This window comes from Biomphalaria glabrata, chromosome 7 (assembly GCF_947242115.1).
Source record: "Biomphalaria glabrata chromosome 7, xgBioGlab47.1, whole genome shotgun sequence".
In the NCBI taxonomy this organism is placed as follows: Eukaryota; Metazoa; Mollusca; class Gastropoda; family Planorbidae; genus Biomphalaria; species Biomphalaria glabrata.
Window position 1 is genome coordinate 40,128,404 of NC_074717.1, and position 21,941 is coordinate 40,150,344.

A 21,941-nucleotide genomic window follows, 5' to 3' on the forward strand; every position below is an offset into this window, starting at 1 on the left:
TTTAAGGGGACCAAACCCAACAAATTTAGTTATATATGTACCTTTCTGTAAGTTTCTTTTCTTTGCATATTTTAAATTACAAAAGGGGCTTATGAAATGTTAAATCTAAAGCTACTGGTGATGTGAAACACGATTTTATAACAATTAGATCTAGATCATGATCTAGATCTATATGAATTCTAAATCTATAATTTAAGATACCAATTAAGCGTTGTCAAGGTGAATGTGATGGTCATTAAAATTGTGTCAAAAGTCTATGTGGGAGAACGTTACGATGCGCAGAGTGCAAAAAAAAAAGGGGGGGCGGGTATGAAATAAGCATGATATTTTAATATTGAATTTAAAGGTTGAAGAATAGTCAGTGATTGTATTATGAAGGACTTAACTTGTGGGTAATGCTGAGTCTGTATAATCTATATATATAATTCTCTTCGTGGCTCAAGAGTTTGGACAAGAAGTAAAGGAAAGATCACTCTTTTATTTCTGCAAGTCGGACTAGAGTTACCCCACGAAAAGAGGGGGGGGGAGAACAAGTAGTATTCATCCGTCATTAATAGTCAGTGATTGTATTATGAAGGATTCTTTTTTTTTTTTTTTTTTTTTTTGGGGGGGGGTGTAATAGAGAAGTGCTAATGGAATTCACGGGCCAAAAGTTTGTGTGTGTATTATGATTTATGAGACAGAGTTTTATATTCAATGGAACTGATACTAGAATTCACGTTATGTTTGGGTTCGGCCGTTGGGGGGGGGGGGGGGAGTGTGGCGTTAAAATGCCGGTCGTTTAATTGGAAGTGAAAAAAAAAGGAGTGCAATGTTCCGGCCAAAAAAAAACAACACAAAATATATGGCATGGGAAGAAATCAACGGGCGTAACTTGTGGGTAATGCTGAGTCTGTATAATCTATATATATAATTCTCTTCGTGGCTCAAGAGTTTGGACAAGAAGTAAAGGAAAGATCACTCTTTTATTTCTGCAAGTCGGACTAGAGTTACCCCACGAAAAGAGGGGGGGGGGAGAACAAGTAGTATTCATCCGTCATTAAATAGCAGGGCCAGACTTAACCGTTGTGACCAAGAAAGATGACACTTTTTTTTCTACCCCACGTAACTTTAGCGACGAATAAATTAAGAGGGGGAGAAAAAGTAATCTACTTTGTATTCACCCGTCACTTAATAGCAGGGCCGGACTTAACCATTGTGGGGCCCAATGTGAAACGGATTTTGCAGGGCCAAGTTTGGGTAGGGATACGGATAATAAGTGAAAATTAATAGTTTGAATTAGAAAATATATTCCTCTTTGCATTTTATTCATTCTTTACTACACATAGAATTACTACACGAGCCTTGCGTGTAGCGAAGTCATACAGAATAGGCCTATATCATAAGAAGTCTGTTTCCTACATAGATCACGCTCAATAGCAAGAATTACCAAATGTTTCAATCTACCTTTGAGAATTGTTGACCTCAAGTAATTCTTCATTAGTTTGAGGCGCGAGAAGCTTCTTTCACCAGATTCCACAATTACGGGTATTGCATAATGCCGTTTTTTTTTTATCGTGCGTAGTATTGGCGTTTTCCATATTGAATGACACCCCAAAAAGACAATTTTTGTCAATATATTTCTTGAGATTTCTATGAGTTTTCAAAAGATTTTAATAATTTCAGAAGATTTCCAGGACTTTTTAGTATATTTTGCAATTTCAGGAGATTTCCAGGAGATTCTGGTAAATCGACAGGAGGCCGCGGGAAATCTTTTTAGTTATAAAATAGTTTAATTTAATAATTTATTATACACATAGGATTAGCGCGGGTCTTATGACTGTGCGGGACCCACTGTGGTCGTATAGGTTGCAGTGACTCTGCAAAATAGCGGCGTATGCTACGCCGCCGGTCGACTAGTAGGTCTATATTCTAGAACTAGAATCTAGACTCTCTCCTAGATCAAGTCTACATTTCTAAAACTCGCAACGTTTCTAGAATTAGGCTAGACCCAAATTGTGATACCGGAAATTCACCAAAAAGTGTCGTTAACGTGAAAGAACGAGAAGTCCTCTAGGCTATCCTACCCTTATTTTACTCGGTAGTACCGATAGACTAAAGGGTAAGTTACAACATAATGTTTTCGAAGTTAATAATGAATCTACAAGACTCTAGATAAACTGTTCTCACCGATAATTCATTACTAGATCTATTATTTTAGTTGATTAACTTAGCATAAACAATATTCTGATAACAGATAGATTAATTATTTTTAAAGGTTGTGCACACCTTCGAAATCCTCGCCTACGTGACTTATTTAAATTATGATCGTTTGTATACAATTTATTATTAGAAAACAAATGATTGCTGAAGGTCAATTTTATTTTTCAATAGTTTTCAATAAATCAGACATTTACATTAGTGTGTCTACCAAATTCATTGGTTAATATGCATGACGCGTAGGACGTAATCATCTTCCTTTTTGGAGTAACGATGTTACTAACGTCTCGTCTGTATCATCAGTGTATAGTGTATTGTTTTAATTTTATAAGATAAGAATTCTAGATCTAGGACTAGACTCTAGAATACTAGATCCATATGAGGATACGATATTAATTTAAAGTACAATTTATAATCAATAATGTTTAGATCTAAGTAGTAACACACGCAGGTGACACACTGACAGTTAAAGTAAAAGTAAAGCCAGTATAGGCAAGGGCAAGGGTGAGTTACAACGAAGTTAGTTGATTAGTTTACTTACTGAGACTTAAGATTTTAAACTGAAAGCTACTGCCAAATACTGCTTTTAAAATTTAAACTTAGCAATATTTAATCTACTGATCTAGGCTTTATTGGACTTTCTAAAGATTATAATAATTTTTTATTTAGTTTTTATGATTAAACTTTATAGAGATCAAGATCTAGCTATGTACTACTATATATATATATATATATTAGAGCATGGAATGGGTTGCCTGAGCTAGCCAGGAAAACCAGTGACTTGGCAGAATTTAAGTCATTGGTTAATATGCATGACTAAATGCATGACGCGTAGGACGTAATCATCTTCTTTTTTGAAGTAACGTCTGTATTATATAAGATTATACTATATAGACATAGATCTATAATCTATCATCTAGTATATTTTTATATTCTTATTTTATCTAAATCTAGTGGTATAGTAATTTCTGTCTTCTGAACTCCCCCTATTTTCTGACATTAACGAACACCCCACAATCTTTGTTAAAATGAGCCTCTATTTTGATAGCTATGACGAAACTAGTCTATTATTTTTATTTATACTCCATTTCTTTATAGTTCAGACACATTTAGTTTTGTTTACTCTGAAAAACAAGGGTTTTACACGGGTTCAAAGAGCACTGGTAGGACGATATATAGAAGGAGGGTGTTCACTAATATTCGCATTAACGAACGCTATATCTACATTTTTTTACACTTTTTTATTACTAGGTCTAATCTATGTTGCCTCTCATCGCTAATGCTCTAAAAATGTAAAAAAAAAAAAAACGTAGAGGGAGGGACAATTATTGATATATGAGGCCATAGTCACTTAGCAGAATGAAGCAGGCTAAACAAGCGGGTCGCTCAGTGTTTTTTTTTAATTTGGGTCAACTAGACCTAAGGTATGCTACCATTACACAGGATATATATGTAAAACCTGTGTCTAATGGCCTTGTTGTGGCATCCGTTATAAACAGAGAAGAAAGCAATTGAGAGTGGGAAAAGTAACATTGACCTGTCTGACTTTGGTTAATGTAAAAAAAAAAAAGGAAAATTAAAGATAATAAATTTTTAAAATACAATAACTATGAGGTGTTCATTAGCACACCGAGAGTGTTCACTAAGTTACAAAACGGTGGATGGTTTTCGTTAATGTCAGCGCTGGACCTCATTGACCTGACCCTCTTTGACATCATATTTTATTGTAACTATGTGAAGCATAACAAAACAACATATCTATTTTTATAGACAAATGGATGACGAGTTATAGATTTTGCTTTTTTTTCCTAGGACTAAAGAACCTTTACAGATCTATAAAAATTCAAACATAAAAATTGCAGCGGCAGGGCTTAACATGTTCGTTAGTCGGAAATGACTATATATATATATAGATCGAGAGTAAAGGACGCTACTTAAACCCCTTCATGTTAAACTGTTATTGTTAAGGTGTTTATCACCTAACTGTCACTATTTTTTTTTTAATTCCTTTAATTCCGATGGTTATGGCAATTTTTATATATGGAACCTTAAGTGTATTGGTATAATGTCACTTTTGACTTTTGTTTACCTCTTAGGAAGCATAAATGTTTTTTAAGGTGATCAGCTATTATTCAAAGAGCTATACCACCATTTTAATCATTGTTTTTAAAGCCATTTTTGACATAATTATCACAATTTTCTTGAAAAATATTTGATTTGCTTTTTTACTGAAAATTTTTATATCCGCTAATTAAAAAAATAATTTGGAAAAAAATAAGATGAATTTTTTAGAACTTTTCTGTTTGTGGTAAGACCATATGAAATATCTTGATCTGTGGATTACACTTACATGTTCATCATGGTATTAGATTTTTTGCTCCTAAGATGAATCAACTGTTCGTAGAGATTTATGAAAAATTGTAAACAGTAATAGAGCAGTTTCATTACCATTATCCTTTTTTTTTTTATGTTACAACTAATTAACATGAATGTTTTTTATCTTCTTTTTTTTTCAGGATGAGTAATCATTTACTTCGAGCAGGCCTTCGTGCCACTATTTTACCTCACCGTTCCATTAGTTTATCTGCAGTATGTACCAAAAATGTTGTTTTGGAACAGAAACTGAAGGATGAAATTCATCCCAAGATAGGTGAGGTTTTTTTTTTTTTGTAATAGATCAGATACTGATTTCCTTATATCTTACAAGAAGTATTTTTTAACACATTGCTGTAAATACTTTTATTCAGAGCGCACACACAAAAATTATCTTTCAAAATTGTGTTTTTGTTATTATTATTTTAGGAAACCGTGAAATTGTTGGATTTGGTCTCAATGGGTTAGCCACATATGTTGACAGGTGTGAATTTCCCTGTCCAGCCATTAGATTCAAGGAGGATACACCAGAAGTTCTTAAACTCAGGGAAAAAGAAAAGGGTGATTGGAAGAACCTGACACTGGAAGAAAAGAAAGCTTGTAAGTTATAGCCCATCTTACTATATATATATATATATATATATATATATATAATAATATATATGTACATACATTAATGTCCAAATTAAAGGAGCTACATTGTATAAATATATATAATTAAGGCTATCTACCTAGTGTAGAGTTTTAGAAGAGTACACTGGACAGACAAGAAATTAATAACATAAAATATAAGGATATCATTAGCTGAATTGTAGAATTTTGACTCCAGGTTTCAAATGCAAGTAAAATGAATACGGGTGGAAATCAATGTCTATCATGTGATGAAAAATAAATATAAGTGAATATTAAATATTAATTGAGTTAACATAATTTTGCTGAAAATATTTGAATCTAATTATCACACAATAGTATTGTTGTATTAATATATTGTTAAGATTGACTGCATCTGTTTATTTACAGTATACAGAGCCAGCTTCTGTCAAACATTCAGTGAAATTAATGCCCCTACAGGAGAATGGAAGATGTTTCTTTCTGTTATTCTACTAAGTCTTGCAGCAACTGGATGGATTATGTTGTTTGTTAAAAAATTTGGTCAGTATTTATAATTTGACACATTTACCTCAAATGTTCTAAATGAAATGTATGTATTTGGTCTCAGGATATATACAGTCACCAAATAAGCTTAGTGCAGGCAGCTCTTCATGGCCATTTAAGACAGTTTCTTAAATCCCTTAGATTGTGCTAGATATTAGATCTGCATAATTGGCTCCAGGGATGTCTTGTGTAGTGGTTTAAAGGTACTCAGCTTTCCAGTGTAGTTAAAGTTATCTCATATTGTTCATTGTGTAATCCCAGTGGAGGCTGTGACCTGTAATACAGGATTAACCTCCCACACCACAGTATACAGTATAATTTCAAATTCCTACCCCATGGACCACTAGGTCTTTAAATGGGTTTCATTGTATGCAGTCTGGAATTTAAAAAAATAAAAAATTCTTGATTTCAAAAAAAATTTCTCCTATCATATAAAAAAAGCTCTCATATACTATGTTTTATTGTATATGTTTGAAATGTTCTTTCAGAAATTATTATTATATTCTAGTCCAAACTTTTTGTAGGGTGGCTGAGGTAGAAGTGGGTAGGGTTCAAGCCTGGGAACATTGTGATGACAGTTTGAGGTGGAAATCATATGACCAGGCATTATCTAGATTTAGACTAAGACTAAGACTGCTTTATTGATCCTTACGGAAATTTGTTGTGTAGTGGTTTAAAGGTACTTATGTTTTAACATGGTTTAAAGGTACTCATGTTTTAACATGGTTTAAAGGTTGTGATTTAGTAACCATATTAGATGAAACAGTGAATTAGTTATCTTTAAACAAGTATTATCTTTTATGGACTACTGTAAATTTCACATATTAAAAATTGGGATAAAAAAATTACAACTTATCCTGAAATTAAGACAATATTATATATTTAATCTTTCATCATAAAGTTTTGATTTCTTCAATAAAAATATTTACTAGGGCGTGTTTTAGTTGGAATTTATTTCTACTAATGCATTATGAACCTTGATGTTTATGTTATGCTCAAGTTATCTATTTTGATGTTTCATCCTACAGTATACCCACCACCACCCAAAAACTTAACAAGAGAGTGGCAAGAAAAAATGTTACAGAAAATGTTAGATGAAGAACAAGGCCGCATCATGGGCATCTCATCCAAATGGGATTATGAAAAGTTGGAATGGAAAAAATAAATTATTACCTATGACGGTATAATTAGACAATAATTTAGACAAAAGCCATTTTGTTTCATTTTTCCGGATAGGCATAAAAAAAATTTATGTATGGTCTTCAACTGTGGTTTATGCATTGACAAAGAAGTAATTGGGTGTTAATTTTCTATAGACAGTACACTTTTTTTTTATGCTTATCTTGCTGATGGTTATGTCTCACAATTGAAATAAATTTGTATTGAATTATTATCACTTTGTTGAATTTTTTTTGGGAGCTTATTGATTTTAATGTATGTTGTCTCCTGTGCTCATGGAAAATATCCTTGTTTTATACCGGTATCAATAAATAGGTGCCTGTGTTACAAATATCTTGTGGGATAAAAATTAACATTTTTTTTTAGCAGTACCTGTGATAATGTCTTAAAACTTAATTATAATGTCTACATTATATCTTGCAAGGTATATTATCATCATAGTTAGGAACATGCAAATACTTGCAGCCAGCAACATGTCAGTTAAGGAAAACATGCAGGGTATTAAGTAGTCTAGGTGAAATAGTTACCTCGTACTATTGTAAACATTGTGAACACCTTATGGGTGTATTAGAATCATTATATCAAAAAAGAAATCATGCACAGCACAATGGTTTTATTTCCTATTTTTTACCTAACATGTATTTAAGTATTACTAGTACATTATATCGAAACAAGTTTGTTAAAACTTCTAATTTTACATAACTAGTTGGCTATGTCAGTTTTTTTTGTTTAATTCAATTAAGTATTGCTGCACACCACAGCACAGAGAACTAGATAACTTGGGCTCCAAAAAACATGATTGTTTTAATAAATAAACAGCCAATACTGTACAATTGGCAACATGAAACACAGACTGTACAAATGCTTCACTGTAGATAACATCAACTGCTGCACCAAACTCTACTGGTTTCTGTATTGTATCATACTGGACTACACTGTACCAGACTGATTTCACTCTGTACTAGCCTGTCTTGTTAAGCTGAACTGTACCAGATGGATTAGTCTTGAAACTCTAAATTTTTTCTAGATGATCACATGACCATGTCACAGGCAATTTCAGTGTGGTGTTCAAACCAGTATTTTCCAGAAGAGTGGTCACTTATAGTATGTTGGCTTGTGCCATCAGTCTGACGGCCTAGTTCAGAGCTATGGTAAAGTTATATATATATACATGTATATATAGATCTAAAAGCATTAGGATAACCAACTCGAGAAAAAAGTAACATTTTCATCTAAGCCCATCCCTGTCCTAAAAAGTAAATAGATAGTGTGTCTGACTCTAACAAACTGGTCAGTGTAAGGTAGTCTAGACTATGTGTAGTCGGTCATGACAAGACAACCAAGTGATAGTGTTTGTTTGTGTTGAGTGGTCAGGGGAGAAAATACACACTGCTGTAGTTAAGTCATGCATATAAATCTACTTTCAACACACATTTTTTTCTTTGCCTACAAGATCTACATCTAACTTCATAAACGAAGCTATATTTCTTTTACGAGAATGTAAACTTTACTGTATGGTCTCCCGTTATACAATAAGTCAATAGATTAAATTAATAGGTTAGTGTGACGCCACATAGAAACCCGGTGAAAATCTGATATGCGCAGGAAAATTACACCAGAAAAACATCAATTACTAAGTTATTATTGAAAATTTAAAAAAAAAGAACAATACATTCATTATCTGTAAATCAAAACACATACAAAATTGTCAAAACCATGGGAGTTTCCCTTTAAGTTTCTGTAAAGATTATTTACACAATTATTCTGAAAGAGAAAACAATGAGCTAAAAAAAAAATACCTTAAAGATAATAAAATGATCTTAAAATGGCCGTCATGTGCTCAGAATGAGGAGTGAAGACATGGAACAGAAAAGGGAAGCAGAAAAAAATATAAAGGATTCCTGAGCCAAGCAGTACAAAGCAATGATCCTTTATTTTTTTTTAATTTTTCTATTTTCCAGTACAAAACACCTTTTTTATGACATGAAAGCCTACATGAATGATGACTACCAAAGGTCATAGAATTTGGAAATGGAGATATTGAAACAGCAGTAAACTGATTGTAACTCGTTAATGTCAGTTAAAATGCTTTTTATAATGTCATTAAATTGAGTCAGTATTGAAACAAGTGTTTGTGCCATCGGGTATGGCCCCCACCTTATTATCTGCTCTACCACCATAAAAAATGGAGAGAAAAAAACAACATATCAACTCACTGTGTTAGGTAATAACAATCTTGGATCAAGTTGAAATTTTCACTATTGTTTCTTGTAGTTGACAAAGCAAGAATCAATAAAAAAAAAAATTATTAACCAATTAGTTAAATAAACTATTGGTTATTAATTACTTTGTTTGGTATTGAACAAGAAAGAAATTGTACTTGACAGATGTGGTGTTAAAAGTTGAATTAAGGACGCTTTTGTTCAAGTTCTACTAATAAAAAAAAAAAAAATACATTTAAAACATTCACTCAGATACACCCTTCTCTCCACCCCACCTCCCAAGTGGTCCAGACAAGTGATAGGATCATAGTGCATTGAGAAAGCTGTGAAACATGAAATATTGCTCAACAAAAACAATTGGTAAAAATATTTCTAATCACACAGATTTATTATTGTTAGCATAGATCTATTACAAATTTAATTACATGAATGATCAAAACTATTTTATAAATTACACTTAATATGAGCTTTGTTGTTTTTTTAAAAGTAATTTTGTTTTTTCATGTTATGAATGAGCAATATTTAAAATAAGACAAAACCAAAAAATTAAATTTAAACAATTCTTCAATGCACAAATCACAAGTCTGAACAGATAGACAATCTATACATTATCATTTATCAATTATTAACTAAACAAATACAAGCATTCTATAGAAAATCTAGAATTCATTTGCAACTAATTCCTTATAAGGGGGAGAGGGGAAACTTTTATAAATAATTATTTTTTTTGGCACACCAGCACAATTTAGGCCATGTTGTTCCAGAAACGTTTATACATGGCATAATGAAAGTGTTAAATAATGTCAAAAGAGTTGAATTACTTGTTTTCATATAGATGTATCTAATGAGTGGCTTATTGGGTAGTAATAGTATGGTATATTTTTTTTACTTCATTCTGATGGAAATGAAAGCTTCAATAACTCATTAAGAATTTATTGTTATCTATTAGAAATAACTAATTCATTTGTCTTCGAGTTTTCATCTTGCAAAATAATAAGGTAGACCTGATGCTTAAAGTATATAATGATCTGTATTTTACTTTACGAAATATATGTTTAAAAAATTTCAGAGATCTAAAAAAAAATATAAAGTGTTTTTGTTTTAGTAATTAACATGGTGTTTTACTAAACATTTGATAAATTAATAAATTGACAATATAAAAAAAAAAAAGTTGATACTAACTGTGAACTAGTGGCACTAATACATTCATCTCTTTTCATTTTATATATATATATATATATCACAAGTTGGGCTGTCCTAAGTTTCTATATTTGACAACAGCCATAAACATTGAACTTAGTAAATACATTGTTCAAGAAACACCTCAAGAGATATTGAACACCATAAATCTATTGAATAACTCTCCTTATTTCCAAACACACGGAATGTTTGAATGCAATTAATGATGTCTTGTACCAGCATTAGCATAAAAAGACTAGTGTGTTCTAGCAATTTATTAGGAAAGTGTTTCCTGTTTCCAGAGTCCGGTTTTTATAATACAAGCCCTTCGTACTGTCCAACTGATTCACTACTCTCCAGTTTGTGGTGCAGATGTTCCAAAGTGTTCTTAAAATGTTTGTTGATTTGTTCTGTTTCCTCATTGGACTCTAAGTTGGGTAACAGTTCTCTGATTTTAGAGATGATCTGGTTTAAAACCTGAACTGATATCTGGAAGAAAAAAATTTATTAAATTTTCAAAAGTTGTTCGGGTATGTATGGAAATTAAAGTATTATCCACAAGAATAATAATGATTATTATTATAGGACCTTTAAAACAAAATGTTAACCCTACAAACATAATGTGATTCCACAATAAATCAAGATGAATTCAACTGGACCATTGCTCACTCCACCATATGAGAAAAAAAAAAAGCTTTTTGACTAAGACAATCTTTTGTAAAGCCCTAACTATTCTTTTTCTTCTTCTAGCCAGCTTTATTGCTGCTGAGCTGTGAGCTCTTTTGCAGACTGTGCCAAGGAAAAAAAGTGTGCTGTTTTAAAGCCCTAACTATATATAATTATATATTTATAACAGATGCAAACCTGTTCACATCCTTTTTCATAGAAGTAAATGTATTGGTTCAATACTTCTACAAAAAGTTGGACTTGCACTGAACTATCCATGCACTGATTGGCAATTTTCACACCTTTCTTTAAACAGTCAGACACTCTCTTAGCATCACGGAGCTAAACATTAGAACAAAACAATGCATTAGTTGTTGCTTTTTTATTTGCAAATAATAATAATGTGTGTAACATTTTTCAAAATAGTAAACAAGTATTAAATACCGGTAAGCAATGTTTTATTTTCCTTTTTTAGCACTGGGGTATTTGATAATATGCACAAGTATTTTAAATTTCTGAACTCAGTCAACTGTTGTCTAATTAACAAATAAATTATAACCAAGTGAATAAGAACATAATGAGACCAACATTATAACCATTTCCTTTGCAATGTTGAAAGTATGAATGACATGTTTTGTTTTTTTAAATGAGCAAAGAATGTAAGCTGCTAGTGTTAAAAAGAAGGGAGACTTATGTGCAGAAAGAAATTACAGTGTTGTGATCTATATTTATTTTTTACTGGCATCAAGGAATTTATAGTTTTTTTTTTTATTACTTCTTTCTCTATCTGCTATAAAATCTGTAAAGTAAAGTAAAGTTCCCCTTTCAGACCTTGTGATCTATAGGGCAGATGATGTAAAGGTCATCTGTTTCTGTGGCCTACAATTAACAAGGGTGTCATGTGGCCAGCACAATGACCAACCGCCTTTACTTTTCCCTAGCTAACGTCAGGTACCCATTTGAGCAGGGTGGACTCAGAGGCGCCCGAAGATCCCAAAATTAAAAATCCCTGTCTTCACCAGGATTTGAATCCTGGTCCCCGGTTCGGAAGTCAAGCGCTTAACTGCTCAGCCACCGCGCCTTCATAAAATAAAATCTGTAGCTAGGCAGAAAACCAGTTGGAATAAAAAAATATTTTGTAAGTAAACATTCTTCCACATCACCAAAAACAATGACCACTATTTAAATGGCATTTTAAATATTCCATAGGTAATACATGTCTCACTCTAATGACTCACACTGAAACAAAACTTACTTCTCCAGATTTAGCTGATTTTCCTGACCAAAAAAGGTGTGAACTGATTGACACACCACGGCACTGGTCAGGTTTTTTCAACAGTTTGGAAGCAGCCAGAGCGCACTGTGTAAACAAAGGTTCCTGGTTTTCTTCTCCGAAGCATGACATTTGTTCAAGGGTGCCGATAATTAAAGTAATTGCTGCTAACTGGGCCTTACTGTCACTGATTTCATCTTCATAAATTGAAAATGCCTTTATGTAAAAGAGGGAAATTATTATATGGCAAGACTGAATGGAACTAGTTAATACAAAATTAAACACTTAGTATTTAACTCATAATTCTTATAAACAACTAATAATGTTTTTATGCAACTAATTATACTTATAAACAACCAATTACACTTATAAACAATGGAGATACAAACTTGAGAAAGAAATTCATAGGCCACTGTTTCAGAATTTTCAAATCCAATCTGCCCAGCTACAAGAGCACCTTGCAGGAACAACCGAAGAGGAATCTCTGCCTGCTCTGCCTTAATCAGAGCTCCTATTGTCTGGTGGCAAAACTGGAAAATTTTCTGACATTTCTTCTCCCAGTTTTCATCCTGTTTAAAAAAAAAAAAAAAAAATTGAACTTAATTATTCTTATCATTTTTTTGTTGATGTTATCCAAATGTTCTAATTGCTTGTACTCTGTATCCAGTGGATACAAAATGTTTTCCACTTGTATTTTTATTTAAATGAAAATATTTAGTCTTTTATATTCATAGATATATCAGTTAACATTTGAAATGATAGGATCTTAGTTTAGATGAATAGCTATTTATCAAATGTAAAAATACATGACACTGTACATTTCTTATGCAAAAAATGCATTGGTTGCCCCATTCTTTAAACAAACTTGATTTAATAAAAATACTCAACAAGAAAAAAAACAACCTACTTCATCTTGTAATTGCTTGTATCTAAACGCCAATCTGTAAGCAGCAAATACTATTGGTGGGAGTGTAAACTTGATTCGTTTATCTCCACCTGCTCCAAAATGTTTTCTGGCTGTGTTGAGAATCTTTAAAAAAAAAAAAATTTTCATTTACTAGGTTGAGTTGCATATTAAATTTTATCAATATTACATTTCTTATAGTTTTCAGCAGTGAAATGATAAAACCTGTCTGGCCATAGAGTTTATTATAGTATTATTATTTTTATTGAAACTAATTGTGCAATATTTATAATTCCTCTAAAAAGAAACAAAAGTTCAATGAATAAATGCACTGAAACCTAAAAAAACAAATTCATGAACTTGAGCATTTAGTAACAGTTGAAAATATTAGTTACAGTAGTAGGAAACTGAATGAGCATTTCTTAGCATGTAATGTCAATGCCTTAAAAAAAAACAGAATTAAAGGTTGTTACCAAAAATTGTTGGTTCGAATCTGATGATTGCAGCAGATGAATAAATCTTCCCATAATGCCCTGCTCCTCCGCAAAATCTTCAGGGTCATCTGGTTCTTCAGGCTGATCATTTTGATCTTGTACTAAACAATTGACTATGTTGAGTATTGAGTCCACCTGAAAATTTTTACAATTATTATGTTACAGACAATAAGTTCAAAATAACGTTACATTACAATGCTACAGAACTCTTTGAATCTATCCCATTTCCATAAGACATAAAAAGCCTTGGAACTTAAACAAAAAAAGACAGTCAAGTTTTATTGTGGCCTAAGTGGAGGAGGTTTTCACTGCCTTTTTCTAGTCTTTAGTTGTTAAAACTATATTAATAAAAGGGACTTTTAAAAAAAGTTTAATGGCACTTACTAAGTTCTAGGAAAAAAAGAGGAAAAAACAGTAGAAAGTTTTTTTTTCTTATGTTAAAGTCTGGACCCATATCCCAAAATTGAATAAACCATCTATTCAACAACCATATCATGATGAAACGTAAAGGTCAGACTTGACATAAGCCTACCTAAACCCAGTCACCATAGGGTTATTTTACAATATTATAATAATAGTGCAAGATATAGTCTAAGAAAGTGATCACTGAATGCTCATTGCCCAATAGGTATCTTAATTTACATCCTAAATAGAAAGAAAGCTGAAGATGACATTCATCATTGGACTGACTTTTTGAGACAGCAGTTAAACCACTAGTGTGTCCTTTAAAAAAAAAATAAGGCTATTGTGACTATTATATAAAGAATCAGTGTAGTGAATAGTATAATGTCTAGCATTTAGCATTTTATGTTTGGTGAGTACAATTAAATCACTGTTTTTAAAATCCATGTTGACATGGCTAACTTAGACCCTCTAATTGCACAAAATTTTAAAGCCTCAAGATAAGTAATAAGAATCTAAGTTAAACACTAAAGGACATACATTTTCCTGGGCTGGGATTAGAGTTTCATTTTCCAAGGCATTATTGATGATATGACAGCTCATCAGTTGTCTACCTTTGTAGTCAAAATATTCAAAAAGTGGACCAAAATGTTGCAGTTGGAGTACTGTTAGTATGTTGTTGTAGGTGTCAACTGGGATCTTCATTAGACGCATTAGTTCTTTTGATACTGGACTACCATGCTCAACACTGATGGAAAAGCAGTTTCAAATAATTACAATAACAGTAAACATATTACTGACATCTAGTGCTAAATGTAACCTATGGATAAAGTTAGACAATTTCTAATTTTCAAATCCACATCTAATACAGTACAATTAGGAAATGTCCCTTTTGTCCCCCAGTGTGTAAGCTAGCCAGAAAAAGTGAAACAGAGTGATGCCATGATGAGTTTATAAGTTTATAAATAGATCACTTAAAAAAAAAATTACAGTTTAACTCTTGATATTTCAACAGTTATATTACCTAAGGTTAGCTGTACTTCAAAGAATTTAACCATAAATGTCAAGTAAATTCAATTTATGAAGTAATAAAATATTCTCTTAGACTTTTAAGGTTTAAAATAAACAATACATGGAAAAGACAAATTTACAGATCTAAAAAAATACAAAAGATAAAATTTCAGCTTGTATATACTGTACAAAATTCAATTTAAGCCTACCTACATTCTAAAAATCTAAAGGCTACAGTACAATTACATGAATTTAGGTCAGCGCCGAGTCAAATTACTGAGCATCTCAAATTATTAAGAGTCAGACTATCAAGAGTCAATTGCAATTTAAAAAAAAATTATATTGGATTTTCTAAAGAGTAGTCTTCCTTAGCTATGATAAAGATTGCAACTTTAAAAACCATAAGAAGAAGCTTCAATTTCTTTTAGTAATCAATCAATCTTTTAGTAAGCTTTACGTTATTTTTTACTTACGACTTATTGTACTGAAACAAATAATACAAATTTAACACAATTAATGAGGGACTTGGCCTGCTTTATAAGTCCCTTCCTGTCACAAATTCTCATATTCCTATTCTATATCATGTAATTTTAAAAATATTAATAAAAATTAAAAGAAGTGATTAAACTGCCAAGATGAAAACAATAGAATCATCCAAAACTTACTGGTCTAGATTAAGCCTGTTGAATATTTCTTCTGTAGTTTCTAGAACTTTGTCCACATAATCTACTTTGTCTGGGTAACACTTTAGTGCCAGATTGATTAGAGCCACTTGCAGAGAAACAATATCTTCAGGGGCCATATCTGGGCGATTCTTTAAGAAATCAATATAAACAGTTTTAATGCAAATTGCCTAATTCATATTAGACAAGTATTTCATAGGACAAAAATTTTATTTTACTGTAAAATTCCTGTTTAGATTGCATTAATCATAATCAATATGAATTTTAAGCACAAATATTAGAATGCACGAACTTGAATCACTTGTGAAATCTGCTGCGAAAAAATGTCAAATAGTTGAATTTCCGGTGGAATTCCAGGACCTTCTTCATTTTGAGCAAAAGAAGCCAACCTTTAAAAAATGGTTAATATAGATATATTACAACTATATTGTGCAGCACTAAATTTTTTCAAGTCTTCTCTCCCTTCTCCCATCAACTCCGCCTAAAAATATGAAAATTCATGTGTTCATTAAATATATTACCGGTCTATCAGAGCTATGATGATATTCTTTACATTAACATTAGGGTGTAGTTCTGCACAGGCTCTAAGAAATGAGTTGAGAGACTGCAAATGAAACTCGTCCGGGAACACCTGGAAATGAAACAATAGTGATTAACATCAACACAATTTACTACAGTTCAAAAGGATTAAAATAAAACATTGACATTCTTAACGAATCAAAAAGATCAAAAATATTTTCACTTAAATGATATATAAAAATATAGAGAGAGAGATATATATTTCAGATATTATATTACAACACAACAACACAGATTTTTTACAATCTACAACACAGGAAACAAAGACCAAATGTTCACCTGAATAATACACTCCATCAGATATTCCTGGGCGATGGCATCCTTACAATTAACAACTTGTTCTAGAACACCAGGCAACACACTCTGAAGATATTTATTAACACATTGCACAACAAACTTGGTTTGCATAAAATACTCTTGATTTAACTAATTAGTTTTGAGTCATTACATTTTATTCATAATAATGCCAAACGAAAAAAAAAATACAATACACTATTTCAAATGGGGGAAAAAAAACATATGAAAAAAATCAAAAACATATTAATTTAAGATCATTGTCATGGGTGCCACTTATTTTCAAGTAAATCACCAATTTATTAGTAAATATGGATAGTAGCAATTAATTTTGAGACAATACTACACATTTGCCTAAGTCTATATTAGAGTATATTCAAGTCAGACTTAATAACATTAGGAAAAAATTTCATGTTCTGATTTGTTCCAAAAAATCGGCATCTATTTATTAGAAGTTTGTGAAAGATTTTTAAAAAAAGGCCATGAAAGATTTTGTAAGAGCAAAGTCAGATTAACATTCCAAAAAGGGCAGTTCACATTTAATTTTTAAAGGTCAGTTCAGTATTCTATTTCTAAAGGTTAGTTCTGGATTATATTACAAAATTCATTTCAGAATTTAATTCCTAGCAGGACTTTAACCCATTAGCTCCTTCTGCAGTTGGAAACTTTTTCTCGATCTAGTCCTAAACCATTGTAGAACCTTTCTAAAATCCACTATTCAATATACTTGCTTTAAACTTTTTAAATAGAAGATTTCTTCTAGTCTCGTTGCAAGCGTTATTACAAATTATTTTGGAGATAACCAATTCTATTTTCAAAAAAATCAGGAAGATTTTTATTGTTTAAATAATTTTTCAAACTGACAGGCCCATAGCCCCAGTGTATAAGCCCCAACGTGGGAAAATTAGTATTTTTTAAGCTTTATATTCTAAAGGTATTAAAAGTATATATTTTTTTAAACTAGACATCATTCTATTTTTGAAAGTTGTTTGTTTATTTATATATATTAGATCTTAATTTTTGATTATTTTTTCAAAATAGTTATTATTAAGGATTTTTTAAATTCAAGGTTATCCCTCTTTGCTTAGGGCCTGGGAAGGTTTTTTCTAACCGGAAATAGGAGCTATTGGGTTAAATCTGAAGATAACCATTTCAATGTTGTAGATACCTGTTTAAATTTTTCCACATCGATACACTCCAGCTGGCTCAGTCGAACTAGATTTGTACCTACTAGGATCCTCAATTCCCTTCTCTCATTTTCTCTGCGCTCCCTATCACGGGAATGACCTTGATGCTGCATGCGTACCCAAAGCTTGTTCATCTCAGCAAAATTGAGATGGATGAAATCAACAGAGTCCATGACTGTGCCAGATTCTCCCCCGTTGCTCTCTGTGCTGTGTTGCAGTGAAAGTCAAGATTTTATTCTTTTCTTCATTTTTTTTTTTCAAAATGAATTAATAAAACATGATTTATTTCTAAATTTGTTTTGGAGACATGTCTTTTATTAAGAGGACAAAGAAAAAGTGATTTACCTTTGGTCCTCTACTGCATCTGGCAAAACATTTTTTGTACACTGGAGCAAATAGTTCCTCAGGAACAGACCACGCAGAGGATGTTGTACACCGCGACACATCTCCACCAAATCTTTTAGAATGTCTTTTCTAGACAGTTCATTGGATTTGATATAAACTGTTCCAACAGTGATTAACAAGTATCTGTAAACATAACAAAATAATTAAATAGTACTGTTAAAACATTGTGGAGAGACTCATTACTTGCAAGAAGAAATGGTTCTACAAATAGATTTTTTCTTTTATATGAGAAGCATATCCATTTTATTTGGTTATTGTTTGCTGACAGCAATAACATTAAAAACTGTTTAGAAATGATTAATTGAATAGAAAATACTCATTAAATAAGTGAAAATGTCTATTGGGCACTTATCATATTACCTTCGATGAAGTCCAGTAGGGAATCGGCGCCGTAGGCGCCATTATCCCGTTGATGGTTAGAAAGGCTTTTATCCAACCACCAGGCCTGGACATGGGGCTCTTCACCCCTGTCCTGTCTGAGGGCACCCAAGGGTAGGCAGCCATATCAGTTGACTGACTGGTAAAACCGGGCCGTGCCGTGTACACAGCGCACCGTAACCGGTCCTGGCCCACTCGCTATAAGTGGCCGGGAACAGCGCTAACTGCGGGGAGCTTGTCTCATGTTCCTATACTGTAACCGCCACTATTCCGTGCAAGGGCCGCCACTCCAGCCAACGGGTCACTGATGACGGCCCCTTTGTGGAACGGCGTGGCGGACTTTTTGGACTGGGTTGCAGGTTACTTGTTCCATCCCCACCCCGAGTGAGATAAAAAAAAAACAAAAGCTCACCCAGGGAGACCTGCTAGAAGGCCTGGTTCGCTACTCGTTCTTAGCCTGTCCAGATCCACCTCTGGATGTTTCCACCGGAGGGCCACGCTGAGGCGACGGGTAGCTGGAAATCCTCCGGTATCATATTACCAATCATTGTCTATTACCGGTACTGAAAGATTACATTACACTAGTATGAAAACAATAATGTAGAAAATGTAGATAATACTTACAATCGTGGAACAATATTTCCAGCATATTGAACCAGTTCATAAAGGTCAGCTACTTTACGTCCTTTCTGAAATTCATCTACTAGGTACATCTCCAAATGGCGCAGTTCATCAGAGATGGCCATATCTTTAAATGCATGAAGGCCATGAAATATTTTGTGAGAAAAAAATAATTTCTGATTAAATGTTAATATATTAAGTGAATTCAGATAATATGGAAAAAAACTAACTAATTTACGAAGAATAGTGTAACTCATTGTAAGTTTCTTACTCTAATGTACTTTATGTATTAAAGTATATTTTTTTTATTTTACATAACAACATTTAATATAAAATTTATTTTGACTTAAAAATTTGTTTTTCATTTAACAATAACTGCAACAAAAACAACAACTAAAGCCACTATTAAATAGTATATTATCTTACAGCATTCATAGTAGCTCTTTGGTGAAAGTAATGAAGTACGTAGTTCTCCAAGCATGGTAGAGGCATGTTTCAAACCATCCATTAGTCTTCCTTTGTCCTTAAAATATATGAAGAAATGGAATAAAAACTAACCCAAAAAAAAAAAAGATTATTCTTCAATCAGTTCTGTAAAAACTTCTGTTAAATGTTTCAATATAGTCCACTCATAATATTAGACAAAGCTAAATTAGTCATTTAGATGTTTAATTTTTAACTATGCTAAAATGACACACAGAACTTTACCAAGCATCTTTTCATTTGGAAGGCCTGTGTTTTAACCACATTAAGGGCCTCCTCTAGAAGCTTCTCTTGCTCCTCTTGTGGCGAAAGTTGAGGTGTAGATGGCTGAATGCAAAGTAGAAATGGAAAGAAAAGTAAACGAGAGATCCCAAGTTTTATCTTCTAATTTATTTGTACAAGTACAAATTTCTTTAGATACAAACTACAGTTTTGTCAAGATACAGCACCAACAGAATCCCAGCTGTTAAGTAATTGAGACACTTAAAAAAGTCTAGCAGATAAGTTACAAGCTCTATAATAAAAATATACTACCACTCGCCACTTAATACATTAATTATTTATATTGGGTGGCTTCCTAGTCATGTGGTATGAGCTCATTCAATGGTCCTGTGTTCAACCCTGTCCACCACCATACCCTAGCCTCCGGCAGGAGGTTTGGGCTAGGAAAAAACATCCAAAACATGTAAAACAAATAAGTAAAACAAACAAAAAAATTAATTAACCCCAGTTCTTTTATATTTATCTTACTAAAGTTTAGAATATTAAAAGTATTTTTATCTAGTATTAAAATTTTCATTAGAATTTCTAGATATAAATATATATATATATATGATTGAGTCATATGGAAGTATTATAGAGATAGTAAGCAGTGCTGCTATGGACTATCAACATAATAAAAATCAGTTCAAAGCTAACAACTTGTATCAAACTAATTAAATTTAATTTTAGTTCTAGTCTTTAAGCCTGACTCTTAGTGATCAATAATTAAATTGAACTTTACTAAGTTTGAATTAGAGGTGTCTTAGCTTTAGATCAAGTCTAGATTCTAGATTCTCTACTTAGACTAAGACTACTACCAAAAGTAGATCTAAAAGATTCTACTTGTATTACCAAGACTTAATAGATCTATAAATAATCACAATTTTTTACTCCAAACTTGTTTTATTAGTCACATTAGACAGTCACTGATTTAAATAAGACTGTCTTAGTCTATGCTTAGTAGAGACAACCTAGAGTCTTAGTGACTAGATCTAAAATCTAAAATGTAGATCTAGTCACAGTGTCATTATTATGATTTGCATTAGTGAATCCAAATATTAGCAGCACTATTTTAATAAAGCAAATGTTTTGTAATCTTATCTTATAGAATAGATTACAGGCGCTACTTCAAAAAGAAGATAAGTCATAAGTCCATTCTACGCGACTCAATCTAGTCATGCATGTTAATCAATGACTTAAGTTAAGTTGGTTTTCTTGTTTTTTCAGGCAGCCCATTTTTTTTATCATTCCATTCTCTAATTAATGGCACTTGGCCGACTAGAGAAGAAAGAGCACTGCCTCTTGTAGGAATTTGTATGGAATTAGAATAAGAAATATGCCTCTATTCTATATATTTATCACTTGTGTCAAATGTGTCTGAGTATTTTATTAGCCTAGGTTTTGTTTTTCTATTTGTTTTATGCCATTTAATATGATTTATACTTTTTATAGTTTATATATTATAATAATTATATTATTATAATTATAGTTCATGTAATTCATGTATTATGATGTAATGTATTATTCAAATTTAGAAATTATTTAGATCTAACAGTTGGTGAGTTGGTTTATTTTGAAAATCACTTTTTGATGAAAATCAAATTATAATTTAATAATTATTAGATCTAGTCTAAATTCAAACTTTCAAAGACAAAATTGCCAATTGACAATTGTTAGTTCAAAATTTTATTGTGTATTCTCCTGTCCTGACTAAGTCTAAGTTAAGTGATTTTACAATAAAGGTGTTTCTCTAGCTCTAATCGAATTTGAATATTCGAATAATGGTAAACAAATCTGAAAATTAATTTATAGGCCTAGACTAGATTAACAGATCTAATCGAGATTTGAAAATGCAATAGTTATAAAAACACAACAGAGGATACACCCACCATTTTGGAAATCTTCAATCTAGAAAATAGTGCAGAAGGAAATTAATTATTATGGTTGGTCCGTAATAAAAATTTTGCATAAGTTGACAAAAGGTATGGTCTAC

The 21,941-nt window shown here is 32.0% G+C and overlaps 2 protein-coding genes across 2 annotated transcripts; one reads left to right on the forward strand and one right to left on the reverse strand.

Annotated features, from left to right (window-relative positions):
• Positions 1-1,945: 1,945 nt before the first annotated feature.
• Positions 1,946-7,120, forward strand: LOC106066096 (cytochrome c oxidase subunit 4 isoform 1, mitochondrial-like). The gene is made up of 5 exons (XM_056034574.1): positions 1,946-2,101; positions 4,716-4,849; positions 5,002-5,172; positions 5,593-5,724; positions 6,756-7,120. The coding sequence occupies exons 2-5, from the start codon at positions 4,717-4,719 to the stop codon at positions 6,890-6,892; spliced, it is 573 nt and encodes a 190-aa protein (XP_055890549.1). The 5' UTR covers positions 1,946-2,101; position 4,716; the 3' UTR covers positions 6,893-7,120.
• Positions 7,121-7,504: 384 nt separating this feature from the next.
• Positions 7,505-21,884, reverse strand: LOC106066094 (vacuolar protein sorting-associated protein 35-like). The gene is made up of 17 exons (XM_013225059.2): positions 21,838-21,884; positions 19,913-20,014; positions 19,631-19,727; positions 19,208-19,331; positions 18,146-18,328; positions 17,782-18,007; positions 16,599-16,682; positions 16,262-16,371; positions 16,033-16,129; positions 15,723-15,871; positions 14,587-14,794; positions 13,624-13,779; positions 13,154-13,276; positions 12,636-12,815; positions 12,229-12,462; positions 11,172-11,315; positions 7,505-10,796 (listed from the first exon to the last, which is right to left on the reverse strand). Exons 1-17 carry the CDS (start codon positions 21,838-21,840, stop codon positions 10,620-10,622), a joined length of 2,397 nt encoding a protein of 798 aa, XP_013080513.1. The 5' UTR covers positions 21,841-21,884; the 3' UTR covers positions 7,505-10,619.
• Between the last annotated feature and the right edge of the window lie 57 nt (positions 21,885-21,941).

Coding starts and splice junctions, on each gene's coding strand:
- LOC106066094 (XM_013225059.2), bottom strand. Junction 16,130..16,261: donor ATCATAGCTCTGATAGACCG/GTAATATATTTA, acceptor CATTTTTTAAAG/GTTGGCTTCTTTTGCTCAAA. Junction 14,795..15,722: donor AACAGGCTTAATCTAGACCA/GTAAGTTTTGGA, acceptor CTTTTCCATCAG/TGTTGAGCATGGTAGTCCAG.
- LOC106066096 (XM_056034574.1), top strand. CDS start 4,717: ATGAGTAATCATTTACTTCGAGCAGGCCTTCGTGCCACTATTTTACCT. Junction 4,850..5,001: donor TGAAATTCATCCCAAGATAG/GTGAGGTTTTTT, acceptor TTATTATTTTAG/GAAACCGTGAAATTGTTGGA. Junction 5,725..6,755: donor GTTGTTTGTTAAAAAATTTG/GTCAGTATTTAT, acceptor TTCATCCTACAG/TATACCCACCACCACCCAAA.